Source organism: Musca autumnalis, unplaced genomic scaffold (assembly GCF_047663935.1).
Source record: "Musca autumnalis isolate F117 unplaced genomic scaffold, ASM4766393v1 scaffold_5, whole genome shotgun sequence".
Taxonomy (NCBI): Eukaryota; Metazoa; Arthropoda; class Insecta; order Diptera; family Muscidae; genus Musca; species Musca autumnalis.
Genome location: NW_027412088.1, coordinates 55,829,890 through 55,856,254, shown reverse-complemented (window position 1 = coordinate 55,856,254; position 26,365 = coordinate 55,829,890). Strand labels below are relative to the sequence as shown.

Sequence of the window (26,365 nt, the reverse complement as noted above, 5' to 3'; positions counted from 1 at the left end):
TCAGCCTGTGCAAATTGAAACACTTTTTTCACAAAAAAAAAACTTATGTATTTAGGGGGTTTCAAAATTTTGGTCGTATGAACCGACAAAAATGTTGATTAGGACTAAAGTTCAAAAAATTTGCGGAAAAGGTACTTAAAGGAATGGACCGACATAGACCATGGGGGTGCCATAGGGGGTTTTTACACCCTTCGGACTGTTTTCTCAAGAAGTATGGACTTGCCCCTGAAACAAGTTTTACCATCGTAATTGAGGTAGCGAATGTAAGTTGCTTCAACAAAAATTAAAGTGATTTAATAGCAGGTCTTAAAATGAACTTATCCAAAATTTTGTGTGGGAGGTACGGGATGGCGTGGACAAATATAGTCCATATTCGAACCTGATCTATATCTGGTAGATAATATGAGAATGTGTAAAGTATGGACCAAATCGGTCACTCCCATCAAGAGTTATCGTGCCCACAATTTTTCCGAATATTTTTGAACTTTTGTGGGGTAGGTACCTGAAGGAGTGGACCGATATGGCTTATCTACAAACTTAAACTAAGTTTGGAAACAATATTACGAAGGCATATCCGTTCGAGAATTATGTTGCGCTTCCACCCATAAACATGGTGTCATAGGGTTTGTTTTTCAACTTTCAGGCTATTTTTTCAGGAAGTATGGACTTGCCCGTGAGGAAACTTGTACCTTCGTATAGGGGATAGTGAATACAAGATGCTACAACAAAAACCAAGGCGATTCGAAAGCAGGTCCTAAACTGAACTTTTCCGAAATTTTGTGTGGGAGGTACTCGAATGAGTTTAGCGATTGAGTCTATATTGGAACCTCATCTAAATCTGGTAGAACTTTCATAATGTACAAAGTATGGGGCAAATCGGTTGCTCCCTTCAAGAGTTATCGTACGCACAAATTTTTCGAACATTTTCGAACTTTTGTGGGGGAGGTACCGGAAGGAGTGGACCGATATAATCCATCTTTGAACTTGAACTAAGTTTGGACAAAATATTACGAAAGCCAAATTTTGGACCGAAGCGGAAGATCCGTTTGAGAGTTATCTTGCGCTCCAACCACTACACACGGTGTCATAGGGTTTTTTGTAACTTTCAGGCTATTTTCTCAAGAAGTATGGACTTGCCCCTAATGAAACTTACAGCGTCGTATAGAGGACAGCGAATACAACTTGAGTAAACAAAAATCAAAGCTATTCGAGACCTGGTCCTAAACTGAACTTTTCCGAAATTTTGTGTGGGAGCTACCCGAAGAAGTGGACCGATGGAGTCCATATTGGAACCTCATCTAAGTTTGGTAGAAATTACACGATGTGCAATGTATGGACCAAATCGGTTATTCCCTACAAGAGTTATCGTGCGCACAAGTTTTGCAACGAATTTTGAACATTTGTGGGGGAGGTACCTGAAGGAGTGGACCTATATGGCCCATCTTCGAACTTAAATCGAATCTGGACAAAATATTTCGATACCCAAAATTTGAACCGAATCGATTGATCCGTTCGAGAGTTATCGTGCGCACCAGCCAGCCAGACAGACAGACAGACAGACGGACAGACAGACAGACGGACGGACATTGCTAGATCTACTCAAAATTGCCTGAAACGGATATCGTACAAACATACTTGGGGTCTAAAACCATTATTTCGATGAGGCACATTTTTGGTCGTATCAAAGTGTAAATACCCTCTTTAGCCTAAAGGCTGAGGGTATAATTATATTCTCAATATCAACAAATACAAATAAAAACAAACACGTTTTGTTTCATTGTTGTCATTTTTGCTTTGTTTTGCATTTAATCATGTAGACGGGCAACGAGGCAAGTTGCTTAATTAAACCGGAAATAATAATGAAATAATATATTTTACAATTATATTCACAATTTTTTGTATTTTTCGTCAGTTGAAGAACAAAAATGTATTTCTTATTTAAATAGACACAAAAAGGAGAATGAATGACAAAAACCCCGAAAAATATGTGAAAAGAAACAACAATAAGCAGTATATGATTGAATCATAAAATTGTAAATTTATTATTCACACACATTCGATGTGCATGATGATCAGGATGATGATGATGAAATAATGATATAAACAATAACAGATTCTATATTATAGGGTACTACACAACTGAAAAAATGTTTTCAAAAGTAAAAAAAAGCATTGGAATAAATAAATATTTCGGGTCGGGCAGAGGGAGCTTGTTTACAATAGAAGAATGACCTATACCAAAAAATATTGTTTAGCAAAATAATTTGTAGGTAAAAAGAACAAGTAAAAAAGTGTCTGTCAGCTTTGCTGACAGAGATATACCCTCAGCCTATGTGAATTGAAACTTTCATTTATGGACAGATAGAATATATTTAGGGTCTTTTTCTGATTTTTTGGCCCTTTTTCGACATTTGAACTTGCCGACAAAAATGTGGATTAGGATTAAAGTTTAAAACTGTTGCGGAGGTGGCACTTGAAGGAATGGAGCGATATAGTCTATTTGGAAGCGGATCTTATTTTGGGAGTCATATCTTTTCGATAGATATCGCCCCCACTATCAATTTCAATGGGCCATCGTATAACATGCCTGGAACCATGGACTTGTCCACGAAAAACATTATATGGCTGTAAACAGGACCACAATGAACAGCATCAGTAAACATTTCCAAAGGATCGTCGAACTGACCCTAAACTGCATTTAGGTACAAATGTTGAACTCTTGTGGGGAGGTTCCTTAAAGAGAGGACCGATTTAGTTTAACTTCTAAAATGGCCCATTTTACAAGTTAAACTAAATTTGGACAAAATAATAGGAGATCCAAAGTTTGGACCAAATTGTTTGAGAATTTTGACTAAATTTTTTTTACCGAATTACCTGTAGTTTAACATTTGAAGATCCCAGTTCCTCCACATTTCAAAAATTTGTGAATGCTGGAATTGGCTTCAAATAAATTGTTTACCTTATTTATGGGGGCATGGATCCATGTTTATTAACAGATTTTCTTCAATGAAAAATTACTCCTTTCCATTATTTTTCTTACCAACATTTGCAATTTTATAGCGCAGTCACTATCGGCCACAGCTTTATTTTGTTGTTCCTCACTCATCATCATCTTTTTGTTGTTGCTGTTGTTTTATATTTCTTGTGATTATTTTTCTATCAATATTTATTTAAAACCCAATTGTGAATGAAAATTGATTCGCCTTCCTATTTGTTGTTATGTTTTTATTTTCTATTTTTGTGTTTTGATGAAATTCTTAATGAAATTTTTGCGAAACATTAATTATGTTGGGAAAGGGTTAGAATAGTAGAAGAGACGAAGTATAGAAACGAATAAATTATTAAAACATGTTCAGATATTTTTGTAGTGAAAGAAGAAATTGTAAACAAAATAATTAATCATTTAAATTCATTGAATAATTTTTTACAGAAAACGGTAAATAATGTCAGGTGATTCGCAATTAGTAGTGACCTTCAAGAAAACACATACTTACATATATTGTAATTGTGCTGCTTTTTGGTGGAAGGGAACGTTTTTATACCCTTTTTAGCCTAAAAAGGGTATATACACTTTGATACGACCAAAAATGTTCCTCATCGAAATAACGGTTATAGACCCCATGTATATTTGGACGAAATTCGTTTGAGACAATTTGAAGTCGATTTAGCCATGTCCGTCCGTCCGTCTATCTGGCTGGTGCTCATGATAACTCTCAAACGGAACAACCGATTCGAACCAAATTTTCGGTATCGTAATATTTTGTCCAAACTTAGTTTAAGTTCGAAGATGGACCATATCGGTCCACTTCTTTGGATACCCCCCCACAAAAGTTCAAAATTATCCTGTAAAATGGTGTGAACGATAACTCTCGAAGGGAACAATCGATTTGGTCCAAACTTTGCACATTGTATTATTCCTTCGATATATAGATCGAGTTTGAATATGGACTATAGCGGTCCACTCCTTCGGGTACCTCCTACACAAAATTCGGATCGCTTTGAATTTTTTTCAGCGACTTTTTTTCCTGGCTACTCTCTTTACGACGGTTCAATGTTTTTTTTTGGGTTCAAGTACATACTTCCTGAGATAATGGCCTAATAGCCCCCAAGAAACCTTGACGGCACCAACAAAAATGCCAAATCCGCAAGATTTTTCTCCCAGGGAGATTTTGATTGGTCTAAACTTTCCACATCATATTATTTCATATACTCATGTATAAAGACGGAATATGGACTATATCGGTCCCGTCCTTCGGGTACCACCCACTCAAAATTTTTTGCAAAACGTTGTTACGAAAAATAAGCTGCCGGCACTAACTAAACTGGGTAGTACGTAAGATAACCCTCGAAGGGGGAAATCGATATCTTCCAAACGTTGTACATCGTACGAGGGGCACTAGGCAACACGCAGTTTCCCAGGCGTCATTTGACATTGTTTTTTTTTTTGGTAAGTTTGATAGTTTTTAACCTAATGACAGTTTGACATACGACCATGTGTTGTGTTGTTTACAGTGACTTGAAAAAATCACTTTGCAAAAAAAAAAGGAATTTACTTGTGAACAGTTTCGTATTATAATTGTTGACAACGTTCGACATGGAAAATTACGGTAAGAGTGCATCGATCAAATTAAATCTTAGTATGTCGATAAAGGCTTGAGAAATGTAGGACGGCTTGAGAAATTTAGGAGGATTAATTCTGAGTGGTACACTATAATTATTTTGCCCGAAGTCTCCTGAGGAATTCGAAAAGCGAACAAGAGAAGACGAAACGTTCTGCATCATGACAATGCGAGCTCTCACATATCGATTCAAACCAGCGCCTATTTGACCGGACAAAACGTGGAAATGAAGGGTCATACGGCGTACAGCCCTGTCTGGGGATCCAATGACTTCATTTGATTGCAGCACATAAAGAAAACAAGGCGTGGTCAACGATGTTTTGGAGGTGTCTCAATCATACCACTGAAAACAACACAACCCATGGTCGTATGTCAAACTTTCCAAAAAGAAATGTGAAATGACGCCTGGCGACACTGCGTGTTGCCTAGACCAGAAGGTTTTCTTGTGCCCCTCTTTGTATTTCCTACAGCCTCGAATTATATACGACTTTTGATTACATAGGACCGCTCTTTCGGGTTCCTCCCACACCACATTTGGCAAGACTGCAGTTCAAAGGACTCGTCTGATCGTATTTAAATTTTTGGTAACATATTCTGTATGCGGCCCTAGTTAAGGTGGCACAATTTTGTTCGGGAGAAAATTCCATATTTCTTGAGAAATTGGTCCAAAAACTCAAAAAACTCCTATAGATGTCAGAAGTATTGTGTTTGATTCTTTTCTTTAGGTCCGTTAGCTGGGGGTATATCTCAGTTGGCACAGCTGACATATACTTTCTTACTTGTTATGCCATCAGCATTTATGCTAACGAGGGTATATTCATTTTCATACGGTCAAAATGTGCCTCATCGAAATAATGGTTTTAGACTCCAATTATGTTTGGACGAACTCCGTTTGAGACAATTTGGAGTCGATTTAGCAATGTCCGTTCGTCCGTCTGGCTGGCTGGAGCGCACGATAACTCTCGAACAGATGAACAGATTTGGTCCAAAATTTGGTTTTCGTAATATTTTGTCCAAATTTAGTTTAATTTCGAAGATGGGCCATATCCATCCCACTCCCTCGGGTACCTCCCCCACAAAAGTTCGAAAATGTTAGGAAAATTTGTGTGTACGATAACTCTTGAAGGGAGTAACCGACTTGGTCCATACTTTGCACATCGTGAAATTTCCACCATACTTAAATGAGATTCTAGTATGGACTCAATAGGTCCACTCCTTCGGGTACCTCCCACACAAAGTTTCAGAAAAGTTCAGTTTAGGATATGCTCTCGAATCGCTTTGATTTTTGTTGTAAAAACTTGTATTCACTGCCCCCATACAGCGGTATAAGTTTCATCAGGGGTAAGCACATACTTCCTGAAAGTTGCAAAAAAACACCTGTGACACCGTGTGTAGTAGTTGCAGTGCAAGATGACTCTCGAACGGATCTGCCGATTTGGTCCAAAATTTGGCCTTCGTAATATTTTGTCAAAACATAGTTTAAGTTCGAAGATGGGTTATTTCGTCCACTCCATCCGGTACCTCCCCAACAAAAGTTAACATTTTTTCCCAAAAATTATATGCACGATAACTCTCGAAGGGACTAACCGATCTGGTCCATTCTATACACATCCTAATATATCTACCAGATATAGATCAGGTTCGAATATAGACTGTATTTGTCCACTACTTCGGTTACGTCCCACACAAAATTTTGGATAAATTCACTTTAAGACCTGCTCTCGAAGCACTTTGATTTTTGTTGAAGCAAATTAAATTCGCTGCCTCCATTACGATGGTGCAAGTTTTTTTCAGGGGCAAGTCTATACCTCCTGATAAAATGGCCTAAAAGCTGTAAAAACCCGTTATGGCATCATATGGTGTGGATGGAGCGGGCGGTAACTCTTGAACGGATAAATTGATTCGATTAAAAATTTGACAATCGTAATGTTTTTCACAAAGTTAATTCAAGTTCTAAGATGGGCCTTATTGGTCCACTCCATTGGGTATCTCCCCCACAAAAGTTCAAAACTTTTCGCTAAAATGGTGCGCACGGTAACTCTCGAAGGAGTAACAGATTTGGTTCACACTTTGGACATCGTAATATTTATTCGAGACATATATCAGGTTGGAATATGGACTATATTTGTCAACTTCTTCGGATAGGTTAGGTTAGGTTTAAGGATGCGCAGCCCTCTATTATAATAGGTGACTGCTTCACTCGGAGACCGTTGGTCCATTGTGTTCATCCTGTATAGGCTATTTTGAGATGCTGGAAATGATGATTTAAAGATGATGGTGTATTGCTTAGATGTTTGAAGATGAAGGAGATGGTAGAGTGTTGATGCAGCTTGATGAAATGGGGATCATGGATAGAGGTGAAGAGATTATGGTGAGTGTAGGAGGCGTATCTGGAAAAGTGAAAAGAAATTTTTTATTAAGGTTGCTAGTGATCTTTGCCAAGCTATGCTAGATGTCTGGCAAAGTTAAGTAGGTCGATGGGATCTATGTTAGACAGGAAGTGTGTCTATCTCATATCTGCCTAGTGTACGGTGTCTCCTTGTTTGCAACATGGGGCACCTACTAACCAGATGTTCGACAGTCTCTATCTCCTCCGCATCTTAACATAGTCTGCAGTAGTCAATGCAACTGTTGTCCCATTTTGAAGTTTGGGATCTCACTCTGCAGTGACCTGTTATAAGTCCAACCGCGATTTTCATCCCCAACTTGTCAAGTGAGAGGATGGAAGCCGTTCTTCGACGAGAAACCAAAGGCCAGATTGCCTTGGAAACCCTACAACCAGGTTCCGATAGCCATCTTTGATGTGCTTTCTCATTGAAGAACTCCCGAAGTTTGCCGATGTAGTGACACATCGGTGGCCGGACTGTTTCATCAACTGATAATTCGATAGACCTAGAGCCACCTCGAGCCAGTTCATCTGCTACATCGTTTCCCATCATGTTGCTGTGACCCGGAACCCAACATAGCTTTACGATATCGTGTATATCCTGCAGAGCTCTCCTGCAATCAAGAATAGCTCTTGAATTTATGGTCCATGACTTGAGAGCCTTGAGGGCCGCTTGACTATCGACATATACATATAGTCACCGGTTCTCTAAGACTGCCTTCAAGCCCTTTAACCAATTCAGCTGCTTTCCTGATAGCAAGAATCTCCGCCTGAAAAACACTACAATTATCGTCAAGCTTATATGAGTTTTTAATTAGTGTATTCTCGCAGAAGACGCCAGCGCCAGTACCTTCTTCCATCTTGGACCTGTCTGTATAAATTGCCGGACCGTCCAGAGGAGATTTGCACTCAGTCCATGCGTCCTTCGCATACCTTCAACACAAAATTGCGGAAAAGTCCAGATAAGGACCTCCTTTCGAATCGTTTTGATTTTTCTTGCAACATGTTACACTCAAGGTTCCTATTAAGATGGTACAAGATTTTTTTCAGTGGCAAGTCCATACTTCTTGAGAAAATTACCCGAAAGCTGTAAAAAAAAACGCCTACGGCCAACATGTGTAGTGGCTGGGTCGCACGACAACTCTCGAACGGAATACTGCGTTGGTCCACACGCTGCATATCATAACATATCTTCGAATATTAAATGAATTTCGAAGATGGTGCCCATAGGTCCACTCTTTCTGGTATCTCCCACACAAAAGTTCGAAAATATTCGTTAAAATGGTAAGCGCAATAAATCATAATCGGAGCAAACGATTTGGTCCAAACTTTGGATGAAATTTGAAGATGGTGCTTATAGGTCCACTCCTTCCAGTTACCCCCTCCCCCCCATAAAAATTACGAAAATATTTGCTAAAATAGTAACCGCAATATCTCATAAACGGACCAATCGATTTGGTCTAAACTTTGGATCTCGAAATATTTTGTCCAAAGTTAGTTTATGTTCAAAATTGGCCCTAATCGGTCCATTCCTTAGGGTACCACCCACACAAATGATCAACATTTTTGTTTAAGAGCGGTTAAGGGTCTGTTCGAAGATCCTTTGGAAGATCCTTTGTTTCCGAAGGTACTCCTAGTGGCCCTGTTTACAGCGATAATATGTTTTTCGTGTGATAGTACATGTTTCCTGACATAATGTGTCCAAAAGCTCTAAATTATATGGTCGAGAGAGGAATGACTTCCAAAATAAGACCAACTTCCAAAATGGGCAATGTCGGTGCATTCCTTTGGGTACCTCCCCCGCAAACTGTTTGAGCTTTATTCCAAATCCATATTTTTGTCGGCAAGTTGATTCGCCCAAATGTCTGAAAACTTCCTAAATACATAAGTTCTTTTTTGGGAACGAAGTGTTTCAATTCACACAGGCTGAGGGTATATCTCTCTCGGCAAAGGTGACTAATACTTTTTTACTTGTTCTTTGTTTTTTCATGGTATGTTGCTTATTGGAGGGATGGGTTCCTAGCCCAACTCCCAACCCAAGTTTTTTACATTCTTATGGGTGAACGCCGGGCATATATCGACACCTCCAAATAATAGTATGCTAAGTCTGAAAAGTGAGTTTTGCAGGAGAAGCTCTCAAAGTTTACAGTTTTCTTTGACCTTCACTACCATTCTGAGTAAACATTTGTTTATAACTTCTGTTCGGATTGACCGATCATTACCAAAATTTGACAGAATTTAAGTTAAAGGACGTAAAATGTAAAGAACTTGAAAACATGCTAAGTCGACTTAGCATACTATTGTTTAGAGGCGTCGATATTAGTTCACTACCTTCAACGGATGTTAAAGGCAGCTCACCAGGTGATACGACGGGGAGGTCAGTGTCCACTTGAAATGAAAGAGGGACCAATATAGGTCCTGGGCTTCCCCATGTTAATGCTAGTCAGGGCCGCGCTTGGTGTCTTTGAAACCCTTGTTGAGATATAGTTCTGTTTATTTCCATTTAACGATGAGTAGTAGTCACCATTATGCTTATCATTCTCTGAGTGCTCTTTGTAAGAATGAACATTTCTTCCAATACACTTAAATCACCTGTAGATCCCCCAGTCTTAATCATTTATCATGGAATTTTCTTAGTTAATGAAATTCATATACATTTAATTCCAATTAAAACTCTGTTTTATCAGAAACGAAGAAAAAATGGAAAAATTGTACAACAACAACAACATGAGTCAGCCATCCCATTTATCCATTTAACAGCAAATTGACCATCAATTGTTCTTCATATTAAAATTTTTTCATTTATTTTTTGTTTGTTGACAGATAAATGTTGGCATTTAACCAATGATATTTACCGTAATTATTTTTGACTGTTTTTTTGTTTTTGTTGTTCTTGTTGTACATTTAGTCACCCAGCGAAGCCAGCCAGCCATACGTTTAAAATAAATAATGTAAACAAATCATCGAAATGCATATACATATAGTATGATTTTCTCCCATTTTTGTATATTTTACCATAATGCATATTTTTCGCATATACAAATTTGTTTTTTTTTTGCACCGAATTACCACAATTTGAAATAATTTCTTTCGTATTTTTGTATTAAATTTTCTGTTGTGATTTTGATGTTCGTCACATGTTTGACGCCAGCATTATTTTCTTAATTGAAGAAGAGAAACATTTTGGCAATATTTCAATTTGTGTGTTTTTTCAGTTCTTTTTTTTTGCAAAAATATAATTTAAAAATAAATTTCTATTGGAAAGCCAACAACCAACAAATTGAGCAATAATATTCAGTTTTTGTCAACAACATTTGTTATATTGTCTAGAATGCAAGAGAACATACATAAATATTGAATTTATTTAAATATAATGCAAAGCAAACCTAAATATTTAATGGTAAAATATAATGCAACAAATGGTTTAAGTTCATGTTTAGAATTTTTTTCGCACTTTTAAAACCAGGAAATGATATAAAGACACAATATAAATTATTTCAAAAGCTGGGGCCTTTAGAAGGCAATACAAATCTAGAATATTCGTAAAATTCCTTCTTCTTTAAATATGTCATTTACTTTGCAGACCTTTTATAAATATCAACAACATAAATGACGTATATAATAATATGATCCTTTGGTGTAAATGCAGCTTAAGGTTTTTCTTCCAGCACAAACGCAACTGGCTCAAAAACCCCACAAGCTATGCCACGAACAGCAAAAAAAAGCCATCACTCCCACAAAAAAGAAACAAAAAACATATTTAATATTTATTTCATTTAATGATACTCATCATTAAACGTGGGCGTTTGACCGACTCACAGCTGCCCATCATTGTCTAGCAAAAACATAAGAAACAAAAAGATCTGTGGGCACGTGACTCAATCCCCATACTCTCTCTCCTACGTATTCACGTATTTATGTATAAACTATCTCATTACGTAGAAATATTTAAAACCCCCCGGTGTATTCGCTTTTTTCTTTCCTTGTGTTAAATATAGAATTCTGATAAATACGAACAAAAATAACTTTCTCATAATCTCTGTCCACTGTATAAAAAAAATATGTACTTTCTGTCAGTTTATATGAAAGAAAAATGATTTGAGGTCATTTTCCCAAAAGTATTACTTTTGTTTTGATTTGGAATTCTTGGAATGCTCCAATCTTGGCAATTGCTTTGTTAGTTGGTCAAGTACACCACAGTTGAATACTGTTGCACGTAAAAGTAAATATTGAAACAGATATTATTGCCACACTTAAAAGTAATACAAAACAGAAAAATAACAAAGTCTCTGAAGAGAGGAGAGGTAGACCACTTGTGGACGTTTTTAAATTACACTTAACATTATTTTTGAAAAATACAACTGACGTCATAAAATTATCTTAAAATATATATGAACTTAAATTGCTTTCAACGAGAATTTATATTACCAGGGAAACTGGAATAGTTCATGGGCTAACTAGTTCAATTGAACGATTCACTCAAAAAGAGCATTTGAACTAGGAGAATCAAAGCTGTTCAAATGGTTCCTTAAAAAGGAGAACAACAGTAATCGTTCCTTTTATTTCGTAATCTAGAAGATATATTTTTCACGAACGAACTAGTTCAATTGAAGTAAAAAGACATTATTAACATTATTTTTGAAAAATACGACTGACGTCACAAAATCATCTCAAAATAATTATTAACTTAGTTTATGAGCTAACCAGCTCCATTGAACGATTCACTAAAAGAGAGCATTTGAACTAGGTCAATCAAAGTCGTTCATTATAGTTCATTAAAAAAGCAAACGACGGCACTCGTTTCTTTTAGTTCGTAATATAGAAGATGCATTTTTCAGGAACGAACTAGTTCAATTGAACTAAAAATACGTTAACATTATTTTTGAAAAATACGACTGACGTCACAAAATCAACTCAAAATAATTATTATCTTAATTGGGTTCAACGGGAATTTATATTACCAGGGAAACTAGAATAGTTCATGAGCTAACTAGGTCAATTGAAAGAGTGACTAAAAAAAGACCATTTGATCTAGCTCAATCAAAGTCGTTCATAATAGTTCCTTAAAAAAATTGAACAGCAACAATCGTTTCTTTTAGTTCGTTATCTAGAAGATATATTATTCACGAACGAACTAGTTCAATTGAACTAAAAATACGTTATTAACATTATTATTGAAAAATACGACTGACGTCACAAAATGAACTCCATGTAATTATTAACTTAAATTGGTTTGAACGGGAATTTATATTACCAGGGAAACTAGAATAATTAACTAGTTCAATTGAACAATTCACTCAAAAAGAGCATTTGAACTAGGTCAATCAAAGTCGTTCGTAATAGTTCTTTAAAAAAAGCGAACAACAACAAACGTTTCTTTCAGTTCGTAATCTAGAAGCTAGAGTTGTGTATTTTACGAACGAACTAGTTCAATTGAAGTGAAAAGAGCGACTAAACTACGACAATGTCAAAGTCCTCAATAATACCGTCAGCCTTATGGCTGCACAATTCGAAATGTATCTCAAAGCAAATTCCGTTTTAGTCTATTTGGAATCGATCTAACCATGTCCGTTCATTGGTCTGGATGGCTGGCTGGTTAATACGATCACTATGGAAGCGAGTAATTGATTTGGTTAAAGCTGTGTAACTTGTAATATTTTTTCCAAGGGTACAGACCTATTAACGGGATTTAATATGGATAAAAGATCTCCTTAAGGGATCTAATTGGAAGACCTTCTATAGGAGGGTCTTCTATAAAAAGAAGACCTCGTAAAGGGGTCTTATATAGATTGAATACCTTGTATAGTCCTCTCCTGCAGATAGAAGATCTCTCATAGGGTTCTTCTATAGATAGAGGACCTCCTAAAAGGCGTCTTAAATCGATATAAGATTTCCTAGAAGGGTTTTCGGGAAAACTAAGACATTCTAAAGTGGTTGTCCATAAATAAAAGACCTTCTAAAGACCCCCGTAGTCGGTATGCTATTTATCGAAGGCGTCATAAATGGGTTTCTATAGATATAGGACCTCCTAAATGGATCTTCTACAGATTTAAGAATTCCTAAAGGCGTCTTCTGTAAATATAAGACCTGATAAAGGTCTGTAGATAGAAACTCTCTAAAGGGGTCATCTATAAACCTATAAGACCTCCTAAAGTGGTCTCTTGAGAAATATAAGACCTCATAAAAGGGGTTATTCCTAAGGGGTTATTCCATAAATAGAGGACCTCCTGAAGGGTTATTTCATAAAAAGTGCACCTCCTAAAGAATTTTTCGATAAAGAGAAGACCTCCTAAGGGGCATTTGATAAATAGAAGACTGCCTAAAGGAGTCTTCTGTACATAGAAGACCTCCAACAGGGATCTTCTATAGATAGAAGACCTCCTTTGGGGGTTTCAATATATGCAAGACCTCCTAAAGGGGTCTTCGATAAATAGAAGTTTTCCTAAACCGGTCTTCTCTAGACAGAAGACTTCCTACAGTCGTATTTTATAGATAGAAGAGCTCCTAAAGGTGTCTTCGATAAATAGAAATACTCCCAAAGACCCCCTTAGGGGTCTATCTATCGAAGACTTTTACATGGGTCTTCTATAGATATAAGACCTTCTAAAGGGATCTTCTAAATATAAGACCTCCTAAACATAGTACACCCTCTGAAGGGGGTCCTTTATAGATAGAAGACATTCCAAATGGTGGTCTTCGATAAATAGAAGATCTAAAGGAGTTTTCGATAAATATAACCACTCCTAAAGCCATCTTCCGCAAATAGTAGACCTCCTAATGGAGTTTTCCTTAAACTGAATACCTCCCATAAGGGTCTTCGATAAACAAAAATTTCCTAAAGGCGTTTTCGGTATATAGAAGACCTTCTAGGGGTGTTAGATAAATGGAAGGCCTCCTAAGGGGTCTTCGATAAACAGAAGACCTCACAAATCGGGCCTGTGATAAATAGAAGATCTAAAGGAGTTTTCGATAAATAGAACCCCTCCTAAAGTGATCTTCCGCAAATAGTAGACCTCCTAATGGAGTTTTCCTTAAACTGAATACCTCCCATAGGGGTCTTCGATAAACAAAAATATCCTAAAGGCGTTTTCGGTATATAGAAGACCTTCTAGGGGTGTTAGATAAATGGAAAGCCTCCTAAGGGGTCTCTGATAAACAGAAGACCTCCTAAATGTGTCATCGATTAATAAAATACCTCCTCGGGGGGTCTTTCGTAAATGGAAGGCCTCCTAAGGAGTCTTCTGTAAATAGAAACCCTCCTAAAGTGTATTCGATAAAAAAATAGAAGATCACTTAAAGGAGATGGTCTCCTGAAGGAGGCTTCGATAAACAGAAGACCTTCTGAAGGGTTTTTTCGATACATAGAAGACCTTCTAAAGGTGTTTTCGTTAAATAGAAGACCTTCTACAGACGTTTTCTGTAAACAGAAGACCTATCTAAAGACTTCCCAAGGTGTCTTCTATAGATAGACGACCTCCTAAAGGGTTCATTGATACACAGAAAACCTCTTAAAGAAGTCTTCGATAAATGGAAGACCTTCTTAAAGTAGTCTTCTATAAATAGAGGAACGCCTAAAGGAGTTTTCGATAAATAAAAGACCTCCTGAAGGGGCCTTCGATAGGTGGAATCCCTTCTTAAAGGGTGTTCTATAAATATAAGACCACTTAAAGGAGTTTTCGATAAATATACGACCTCCTACAGGGTCCTCGATAAAGAAGGTCTACTGAAGGTGGCTTTGATAAACAGAAGACGAAGCGAAGGGTTGTGCGATACATAGAAAACCTCCTAAACAGAAAACCTATCTAAAGACTTCCCAAATTGGTCTTCTATAGATAGAAGACCTCCTAAAGGGTTCATCGATACACAGAAAATCTCTTAAAGGATTCGATAAATGGGAGACCTTCTTAAAGGAGTCTTCTATAAATAGAGGGGCCTTCGATAGGTGGAAGAGCTTCTTAAAGGGTATTCTATAAATATAAGACCACTTAAAGATGTTTTCGATAAATAGAAGACCACCTACAGGGTTCTCGATAAAGAAGACTTCCTGAAGGGGGCTACGATAAAAAGAAGACGAAGCGAAGGGTTGTGCAATACATAGAAGACCTCCTACAGGCGCTTTCTGTAAACAGAAGACCTATCTAAAGTCTTCCCAAAGTGGTCTGCTATAGATAGAAGACCTCCTAAAGGGTTTATCGATACACAGATATCCTCTTAAAGGGGTCTTCGATGAATGGAAGACCTTCTTAAAGGAGTCTTCAGTAAATAAAAGAACACGTAAACGAGTTTTCTCTAAGTAGAAGACCCCCTAAAGGGGGTTTCGGAAAATAGAAGACCTCCTAAAGGGGGTTTCGGTAAATAGAAGACCTCCTAAAGGGGGTTTCTGTAAATAGAAGACCTCCTACAGGCGCCTTCTATAGATGGAAATCCTCTTGAATGGATTCTTAGATAAATAGAAGACCTCTTAAAAGGGTCTTCTATAAAAGGAAGACCTCCTATAGGGGTCTTATATATGGAAGACAAGAAGGTAAATATAAAACTTCTTATTGAGGTCTTCTTCCTAAAGTGATCTTCGACAAGTTATCCCCCGCCGGGGATAACAATCTTGGCGTGATGCGGTGGCTTGAAGCCACAATCTGATCATTCAATTTCTTTTAGTGTTGAATTGGGGGGTTGTGACCGACCAAAAGTTATCCACTTTTTCTTATCGCGAACCGACAAAATGCACCGAAACCTCACAGTGTATTCTTGGTCAAACGACATAGATTTGGTAGTGATCTCCTACGAATATAATTTGAGATCCCCTAACACCGGGGTGTGAAGTGACCTCGTGCCTATCGGTGTTTTAGGTTTGCAGTCAGGGTACCGACTGTATTATAACTGAGCCTCGTTGATACCTGGACGCCTCAACGAGTAGCAGGCTTAGTTGTCAAGTCCAATTCATGGTAGTGGAGGGTTATGCCATAATTGTCCTCAGCTTCCCCTGTCACAAATCTTCTTATTGAGGAATAACAATTTAAAAACAAAAACCAAATCCCCTTGATAACGAACACTGCTACAACCACGGACATTGCTGCACCCAGTGCAACTAACAAAAATATGGGCGGGGACGACTGTTCCACTCCGACTCTGGACAGAGTTAGCGACTGCATCAACATACAGAGTAGGGAATTACTCAATGTCTTAAGGGAAAGTGCGGCCCTGAATCTGAGCCGAGAAAGCTCTTCTGTTAGCAACTGGGAGGATATTCCCCTGTCGGATGATGAGATGGATACCACGGTTATCCCATCCCAGACGAACAGGGAGGTGCCCCCCCTGGGTTGCTTCGAGGAGTTCTAACCAGGAAGAGCAGGAAGTAATTCCCTCAAGGGATGGAATGTGGGTCGGTACCGACAGGCCTGTTCTTCCCAGGCAGGACGACTTGATGGCGGAGGCTACTGGTGAAAAGATGAACCAATCTCTCACTTCCCCCTCTATCAAGAGCAGTAAGGCCAGGGAAAGAAAAGATAAACATGGCTACAAGAGAGCAGTAAATTACTGCTCTAGATTTGTGGACAAGTTACCAGAAGAGGTCTCTCAGGCGGAATTCCGGGAGGTAAGGTTGAAGCTTCGCTTTTTGAGGAGGATTGAGGGGAAGTACCCTCATATTGAGAAGTTTTCACTGCCTATCGATCGGATTCCGCAGCCTGACCCGGAGATAGTCACCAGCCCAAAAGGGCATGTACAAGCGGAGATGCCACACAAACCACCAGCTACTACGACAGCCCCGCCGGTGAATGCTACTAAAGCTGCTGGGGAAAACTGGGGCGGGAAATGCTCTGAAGCTACTGATTTACGGAAGCCTGTTAAACAGGCATCTGCGAGATCCGTGGCGGGGAACAAATCCAGCCTCTCGGGGAAAAAACAAAATCGGACCGAAAGGGAATACTGGCTCTGCTGGAGGTCGGACGATTGATGGGACTGACGGTCCATCAACCTCACAGCTGACTAGCGGCCAGAAGACAACCTATTCACTACAATCGAGTATGAAGAGAGTGAGGTCTTCTGAGGACCCGCATCCAAATGTTAAGAGGTTGGATGTTAGCCAGTCTGATAGTCAACCGGCATCGTATTCGAAAATGGCCGCTCGACAGCCAGTTAAGGGAGCCCAACCAGGGAGGATCTGTAAAGGCAGCCCGGGCCAAAAACTGCCTAAACCTGTTGGAGAGAAACCATGTGAGCCTCACTGGCCTGCGAGAATGACAGCCCCAGATGACCTTCTGGTAGCAATCATTGATAGAACTGATCCTGAAGGCAGGATCAATGACGATCACTGGTTGCTGGTAGAGGGCCTTCTGAGAAAGGTCATTTCTTCCGATGATGTGGATGAGAGAAAGACCGGCTTTGGCGGGGCAGCCGTATACAAGCGCGTCAAAGTTATTAACTGTAACGATGAGGAATCGCGTGATTTTCTCACCCAAACAGTGAATGGCTCCATCACCGAGATTTCATCCCATCCTATAGAAGGAAGACCTCCTGTAAGGTTCTTCTATATATGGAAAACCTCATATAAGGGTCTTCGATAAACAGAAAATTTCTTATTGGGGTCTTCTATAGCCATCCAAATTGATCTTCGACAAGTAGAAGACCTCCTAAAGGGGTCTCCTATAGATAGAAGACCTTCTAAAGGCGTCTCCTATAGATAAAGTAACTAAAGGGGTCTTCGATGAATAGAGGGGGTTTTAGATAAATATAATATAACCTCCAAAAGCTATCTTTTATGGATGGAAGGCTTCCTATAGGGGTCTTCTATAGACAGAAGACATCCCAAAGTCTTTTACAGGGTCTTGAAAAAGGAGTCTTCTACTGATAGAATATCTTCTAAAGAACACATCTATAGATAGTGGGTTCCTAAAGGGACCTTCACTAAATATAAGAGCTCCCTGCGGCGTCTTGCATATAAAGCAGATCTCGTGAATGTTACCCCTGTAGATGTATGACCTCTTATAGGGCTCTTCTAAGGGTAGAAGACATCCTAAAGAAGGCCTCTATGAATAGGAGACTCCTTAGGAGATCACGTATCCATTGAATACCCCGTTAGAAGCTTTTATTTCTCTGAAAGACGACTTTAGATCTTCTAGGTGGTAATCTATCTACAGGAGACTATCAAGATATTGCCATCAAAATACCCTAATATATAGGGACCATCCTCTCGTTCTCGTGTACTTCAATTCATGGTTTTATTGTAGGTTGTTTTGGTGTTTCTATTTCAAGCTTATAATTTTATTTTCCATAATTCCATTAATAATAACTGAAAGTTCCACAAACCCCGCCCAAGTAGTGTTCTTGTAATATATGAAGGATTCGTGCAGATCTTGCCGATTAGAACTGTCAGTGGAAGAATTTGTCTCACTGTTTATGATGCCTACCTCGCAGAGTCCTACATTGTAAACTTCCAAAATTGTTGTCAGTCACCCAACAAATTGCTACTTGTTTTGAAAATTAGGGATATATTTATAGGGTATTTGGGTCCAAAACTGCTGCTATTGTTTTTTTTACACTCATAGGCTGAGGGTATTTAGCTGTCGCTATAACCGATTTAAGATTTATTTTTGCAATTTCTAGTTTAATTTTTTATTGCATTTTTTTTCAAACAACTAATATCTCCCCAACTCTCTTCTTCGTCTCCTTTCAGAGTTTGGCCGAGAAACGCAAGGATCACAATCGTCCCGAGGTTCTCGATGAACTGACCGCCGATCAATTGGTGCAAGAGAAAACCACGGTGCAACACGGTTTACTCTTTTTTGAATCTCTCTATGGGCGTCCATCGACCAAGGATGAACGTGATGCCGCTCGACCACTATACGATCGTTATCGTCAACTGAAGCGATTGGTTTCACGCAGTGTCACCTTAAGTGGCTGTTCGGCTGCTGGAGCACCCGAATTGCCAACCATACTCGAACACGAGGCTATGGTCTTTGAATCGACCACCTTCCAGTATTCATCGGCCAACAGTACTGAAACCACTAACTCTCCCACAGATTCGGTGGTACCAAACAACAGCTCAGATGAATCGACAACCACCACCACAGCTCAATCTTCTCAGCAGCAGCAGGAGCAACAAAATGAAACCATCAGCTGTTTAAGTATTGAAAAGTTGTGGGAACAATTGGAAAAGACCCGTGAGGAAAAGAAACACCTGAAACGGGTCATACGTGAATATGAGACTGTTTTTGAGGAGGAGAATGGCCGAAAAATGTTGAAAAGTGATCGCAAGACCATTGAGGAGACCTATGCCCAGTACAAGGAGAAAAAGGCCAAGACTCGTTTATTGCAGGCCTTGATTAAAAAGCAAATATCGCGTTGAACGCAGCAAAAATGAAAGAACGAAAGAATGAATGAGAAAGAGAAAGCAGTATAAACCGTTATAATAAGTGTATAAAGGAAATGCACTCACTGACACACACTTGCCACACCCGAAGCCACCGACCCATAGAGGCTGTTTTTGAGTGGGTTGGTGGTTGTGGTGGTTGGGTTGGTGTGTGTTTGCGTTGTGTATAACAGCAGTCAGTCATTGTAGTTTGGCCCAGATCCAAAAAAGGCTTCAAGTATAACAGCTTTTGTATGAAAAAAAGCACTGAGAAAGCTTAGAGTTTAACATTAAGGCTTTCCCTTAGTTTGGTTACAAACCCCCCCCCAAAAAAACACCACCAAACAATGCCCCCGTTGGTGTTTTTATTTTAGTTGGGGACCAAAAACAAACAAAAGCTTTTTTGCATTGTGGCAAAAAGCTTTTGTTTGCCACGGCTCCTCTTCATCATTGTTATACGTTACGTTATGTAGAGTTTAAGCTCTCTGTTTATTTTTAAAATATTTTCACTGATTTCCACAGTTTCTAAAGCCTTGGAATTGTCAGTCGAGGAAGAAGAAGAAGAAAAAAGTTTGGTTATAAACCCAAGACATTTGTTTTGTTATAATGCCCTCTATGGTCTCCGTTGCGGTAAGGCCTGAGCGGTGCATTTTCGTTTCTTAAAGTTTAAAATATTTTTTTGTTTTGTTACAAAGGATGAACGGTTTTTTTGAACGGCCAGGAAGAGGGGGCTGATGAGAAGTAAAAAGTTTGTATTTTTTCCCTTCTACCTCCCCCCGACAAAAAGAAATTTATAAAATTACAAATTTGTGGGTAGGTGGAGGAATTGTGGCGGCACTGACCCGCCTCCCCACCCCCTCTTCTAACGAACGTGTATTACATATTAAGATTATTATGTATTCTCTAAGAATTATATTTACAAAGAAAACATATTAAAAAATAAAAAAACAAATAAATATTATTAAACATTATAAACATTATTTAAAAGCAAAACATTGTTATTGTCATTTTTTCTATAATTTATTTTCACAATATTTTATGTTTTATTTTTTGTTTTTATTTTTTTTTTACATTATTGATCATCATATTAATTATTAAAAAAATCATTTTATTCTAAAAACAATAATGCCATATGTCTAACATATACTTCTTATTTGTTTATCCATATATTTTTAAAATTTTATTATTTTTTACATTTGTTAAAAAAACCAATAAATTATTACTATTCATGATTTATATATTGTATAAAACAAAAATATATACATGAAAAGAGCAGTAACTATAGCAGCAAAGCAAAAAAGATGAAAACAAGAAAAACATTGAATGCGAATAACCAATTATAAATATTAAAAACAATAAAAATAAAAATAAATATTTGATATACTTAACTAAACAAAACAAAAAAACCTGGTATTTTTTAGTTTTTGGGTTGGCTTTTTGGTTTATTACAATTACACTATGCAACACGAAAAAAATTAACCATATTCTGAAACCGCAGCGTGATAGAAGACCAAAATAAGAAGACACGTGTCTCGGCGTTTCGTCCCATCACTTCGAATTTGATATCAAAAAGGATCACATTGTTAGGCTCTATCTTCCAAACCATTAAGAATTTTGATGTCCACTCCGAGGCAAAGTTGTAGTACTTGTCATAAAGAACAAAACTTGTCAATACACAAAATCCATCAAAGGTCATATTCAAGGTCAAAAATGGTCAAGGTCAAATTTCTTTTAAATTTTTTTCGGGTTTTAGTCCATAGATATCTAACGGCTAACAAATCGTGGAAACATTCAACTACAAAATTGTACCTTAGACCTCAGCAAAGAACTTTCTTCCCTGCATGAACTTTTTAGGACCAGTCCTTAAAGGTGAAAATAGCAACAAAACTATAAGAAAATTTAAATTTTGTCGATTTTTCTTCGATTTTGGTTCGTAGATACCAAACCGTTCAAAATCTAAAGAAACAACCAACTACTAAAATGTACACAAGTCCATGTTTTGGTATAGCCCCCCATATTACGGTAGTGGTCGCAAATCTTTTCCACCATGGATCTATGTTTTGGTATAACTCGCATATAACAATATCTCCCGATATTAGGTGTTTATAGGAATTTAGCTACATTTGTTGACCACACTATCTGTAATTTGACATTTGAGGTTCCCAGTTGTCTCAAAACTTGTTTTCGAAATAGCAGCCAAATAAAGGTACCGACCGATTGAAGACACCTTTAGATACATTTTCTGACCCAATTTAGGCGCTTAGACCATTCGTGGCATTTGGGGCACGATAACTCTCGCGATTTGGTTCAAAATGTGTTTCCCGTAATATTTCTTGGTTTCGATTCATTTCTTAGGGTACCTACCGCACAAAATTTCAAAAAATGTCGCAGAAGGGCATGCGTTTTATACCCTCAGCATTTATGCTAACGAGGGTATATACACTTTCATGCGGGCAAAATGTGCCTCATCGAAATAATGGTTTTAGACCCCAAGTATGTTTGGACGAAATCCGTTTCAGACACTTTGGAGTCGATTTAGCAATATCCGTCCGTCCGTCTGTCTGGCTGGAGTGCACGCTAACTCTAGAACGGACCAACCGATTATGTCCAAAATTTGTCTTTCGTAATATTTTGTCCAAGCATAGTTCAAGTTCGAAGATGTGTTATATCGGTCCACTCCTTCCGGTACCTCCACCACAAAAATTCGAAAATGTTCGGAAATGTTTATGCGCACGATAACTCTTGAAGGGAGTAACCGATTTGCTTCATACTTTGCACATCGTGAAATTTCTACCATACTTAAATGAGGTACCAATATGGACTCTATCGGTCCACTCCTTCGGGTACCTCCCACACAAAATTTCGGAAAAGTGCAGTTTAGGATCTGCTCTCGAATCGCTTTAATTTTTGCTCTAGCAACTTGTATTCACTGCCCCTCATCCGACGGTACAAGTTTCATTAGGGGCAAGTCCATTCTTCCTGAGAAAATATCCTGAAATGTGCAAAAAACCGGCATGACACCATGTGTAGTAGTTGGAGCACAATATAACTCTCGAACGGATCTGCAGATTCGGTCCAAAATTTGGCTTTCGTAATATTTTGTCCAAGCATAGTTCAAGTTCGAAGATGTGTTATATCGGTCCACTCCTTCCGGTACCTCCCCCACAAAAGTTCGAAAATGTTCGGAAATGTTTGTGCGCACGATAACACTTGAATGGAGTGACCGATTTGGTCCATATTTTACACATCCTAATATGTTTACCAGATATAGATCAGGTTTGAATATGAACTATATTTGTCCACTCCTTCGGGTACCTCTCACATAAAATTTCTTATAAATTCACTTTAAGGCCCGATCTCGAATCACTTCGATTTCTGTTGAAGCAATTTGCATACGCTGCCTCCTTTACGTCGGCAAGAGTTTTTTCAGAGGCAAGTCCATACTTCTTGAGAAAATAGCCTGCACCTTTCAGCACCCTATAACAGCGTGTGTAGTAGTTGGAGCGCAAGATAACTCTCGAACAGATCAACCGATTTGGTCTTCGTCATATTTTGTCCAAACTTAGTTTCAGTTCGAAGATGGGCAATATCGGTATTTCCCCCAGTATTTAAAAAATGTCACTAAACTGGTATGCACAATATATCTTGAACGGGGCAACCAATTTGGTCCAAACTTTTCATCACCTAATATTTTGTTCAAATTTAGTTTAACTTCTAAAATGGTCCATATCGGTCATCTCTTTAGGGTACCTCCCCCACAAAACTTTAACATTTATGTCTAAGTGCAGTTTAGGATCTGCTCGAAGATCCTTGGGAAATGTATTCCGATGCTGTTCGTTGTGGACAAGTCCATGCTTCCTGGCATAATAATCCAAAAGTTATACTATGACCCACTAAAGTGACTATTGAGCGCTATATCAATCGAAAAGATATGACCCACAAAATAAGATCAACTTCTGTAATGGACTATGTCGGTTCATTCCTTTAAGTACCTCCTACGCAACATTTTGAACTTTAATCCTAATCCACATTTTTGTCTGCAAGTTCAAATGTCCAAAAAGAGCCACAAAATTCTGTACGTGGATGAAAGTTTCTATTCATATAGGCTTAGGGTATATCTCTGTCGGTAAAGCCGACTGATACTTTTTTACTTGTTAATTTTTCAACAGGAGCAGGTCTTAAGAAAATGGTGCAAAAGCTCAAAAATCCCTTCCGGTACAAACTAAAATGACTGATGAGTATAATTTAATCCCACGGCAGTGGGTTCTTTGTACCGTATTGACCCAAAACCATAAGCTTATCGGTCTGCAGCTGTCAAATAAGCATCACATATATGGTGCTACCACAATAAGAAATGATGAGAACGATTATAATCGTAAGTAATTACTTACGAATTGAGTGTCTGATTTGGCCGAAACTTTACATATCGTAAATAAAGTTCACAAAACATATTTGGATACCTCCCTCAGAAAAGTTCAATATTTTCGCTTAAATGCAGTTGAAGGGTTGTTCGAGGATGGTTTTGAAATTTTTAACGAAGGTACTAAATTGTTTCATGGGCAAGTTTCTGCTTCCTGATATAATGACCCAAAAGCTCTAAAAATCCTTCTTAAATTGCCACGATAATCGAACTTAAATTGGCACGATAATCGAAAAGAATGACTGATATAGGTCCCACCTTTCGTAATCAGGGCAATCATGAATATTTAATATAATTAAATAATTAAATTTAACATAATTAATTAAATAATTTTAAAAAGTGAAATTCTTTTAAAATCATTATTTTAAAGCCAATTACTTAATTATGGAATATTTTCGCCGAATCGACAAAAATATTTCCTATATTGACATAAATATGGAAATAAAAAAATTGTGAAATTGAGGAAAGGGAAAAATTCTGAATATTTCTCTCAAACCTACAGCAAGTTCCAAAAATGTCTACATCGGGCAACAAGTTTCAGTTCTTCCCTCCTTAAAGTTAGAAATGTTCGCTTAAGAGCAGTTTAAGGGATCTTCGAGAAATGTTATGAAATTGGAATCGAAGGTAGTCCGATTTAAACGATATAAATTTTTCTTGGTTAAGTCCATGCTGCTTGACATAATGGATGGTGGTCACGATAATGGTGGTCAGGGAATGACTACCAAAATTAGATACAATTCCAAGATGGACTATACCGGTCCATTTCATAGGTACATCCTCTGCGAAAATTCAACACTGTTGCACTTTAATCCAAACTAAATTTAAAGCAAGGCGTCCGCATTTGTTCGGAATGTCTACAATCGTTAAGATGAATATCTCCTTCTCTGAAGAACGCCACAAAATGCTGAAAATGTCCTAAATAACAGGGTTCCGAAAAGCGGCCTAGTTTCACTCTCTACTCGTATTCTAGCGGCAGTACCGCTGCGAGTACGTTTTACCGACAGAGATATACACACAACCTGTGACATAATGAAACGAAACAAACCCATTATGGCTGTGTTTTTTAACACTACTGTTAAAATGAACACTGCCAGACCTGTCCGAAATAAAGTTTCAAATTTATCTGCGATCAAGGGCCGGAAATATTTCCTATATAATTTTTTTCATTTGACATTTTTCCCTTTACATACAAAAGTTTTTATTTCACATTTTCATAGAAACAGAATTGAGCCCCAGGTCTCAACCTGCCTTTAAGCCTAATTGTTTGAACATTTGTGGAGGAGGTACCGCAAGAAGTGGGCCAATATAGACCATCATCGAATTTGACGTAAGTTTTGAAGAAGAATTACGATGTGCAAAGATTGGTGGACCTAGGGGTTTTACAGCTTTTGTGAGTATGGTCTTATGGCCGATAAAAATTATACTGTCGTAATATATGTAGGTCACAAGGACCTGTTGTAAAATTTTTAAAACAATCTAAGACATTGAAAATGTTGAATGGGATGTACCCGAAGGAGTTCGACCGAATATAAGATTGGACCAAATCGAATCACACCTTTCGATAGTTATCGTGCCCATCATATACTTTGGTTGATAACCGTTGATTTTTACGTCAGGAATTATGGACTTGCCCACAAAAACCCCTATAACGCTGTAAACATGACCCAGGAAGTACTTTCGTTGACAATTTGTAGACTATCCTCGAACTGCTCTTTAAATGCACATAAGCAAAAATTTTGACCTCTTGTGAGGGAGGTACCCGAAAATGTTTCCAATATAGACCTTCGTGGAACTTGATGTAAATTTAGAAGAAATTTTACGACGTTCAAAGTTTCGGTCAAGTCGGTTACTCTGTTCGTAAGTTTTGATGCTCATTAGTCATTTGATTTGGTGCCGGCAGGGGTTTTTAGAACTTTCGGCACATTACCTCAGGAAGTATGGACGTACTTCAGAAAAAAATGTACCGTCATGAAAGTGGTCACAAGCATAACCTGCTGCAAAAATTTTCATGACGATCCAACAAGAGACCCTAAACTGCACTTCTGCCGACAATTTTGAAATGTTGTGTGGGAGGTACTCGAAGGACTGGATAGATTTAGTCTATATTCAAAGAAAATCTATGTTCAGTAGAAATATTCGAGAGCGATAGTGTGGACTGATATGGTCCATCTTCGAACTCGATCTAAGTTTGGACAAAATATTATAAGAACAAAATTTTGGACCACGATAACTCTCGAAGGGACTAGCCGATTTGGACCATACTTTGCACATCGTAATATTTCTACTAGACATAGATCAGGTTAGAATATGGACTATATATGCCAACTTTTTCGGGTACCTCCAACAAAAAATTTTGGAAAATTGCAGTTTGGGACTTACTTTCGATTTTTATACCCTCTACTATAATATGGTGGGTATAATTAAATTTGCCATTCCGTTTGTAATACATCAAAATATTCATCGGAGAGCCTACAAGGTATATATATTCTTGATCAGGGTAAAATTCTAAGTCGTCCGTCTGTTGAAATCAAGATACAGCTCGCAATTTTTAAGATAGAGCTTTGTAATTTAGAATAGTAGTTTCTATTACTCTA

The 26,365-nt window shown here is 38.0% G+C and overlaps 1 protein-coding gene across 7 annotated transcripts in view; it reads left to right on the top strand.

Moving 5' to 3' along the window:
* LOC141387647 (uncharacterized) overlaps window positions 1-19,360 on the top strand; it is a 153,621-nt gene extending 134,261 nt beyond the window's left edge. For all 7 annotated transcript variants that reach the window (XM_073957604.1, XM_073957606.1, XM_073957605.1 and 4 more), the window contains one exon: window positions 18,677-19,360. In XM_073957604.1, the coding sequence (XP_073813705.1) occupies window positions 18,677-19,348 (672 nt within the window). In that variant the 3' untranslated portion in view covers window positions 19,349-19,360. The remainder of the gene's footprint in view (window positions 1-18,676) is intronic.
* The last annotated feature ends 7,005 nt before the right edge of the window (window positions 19,361-26,365 follow it).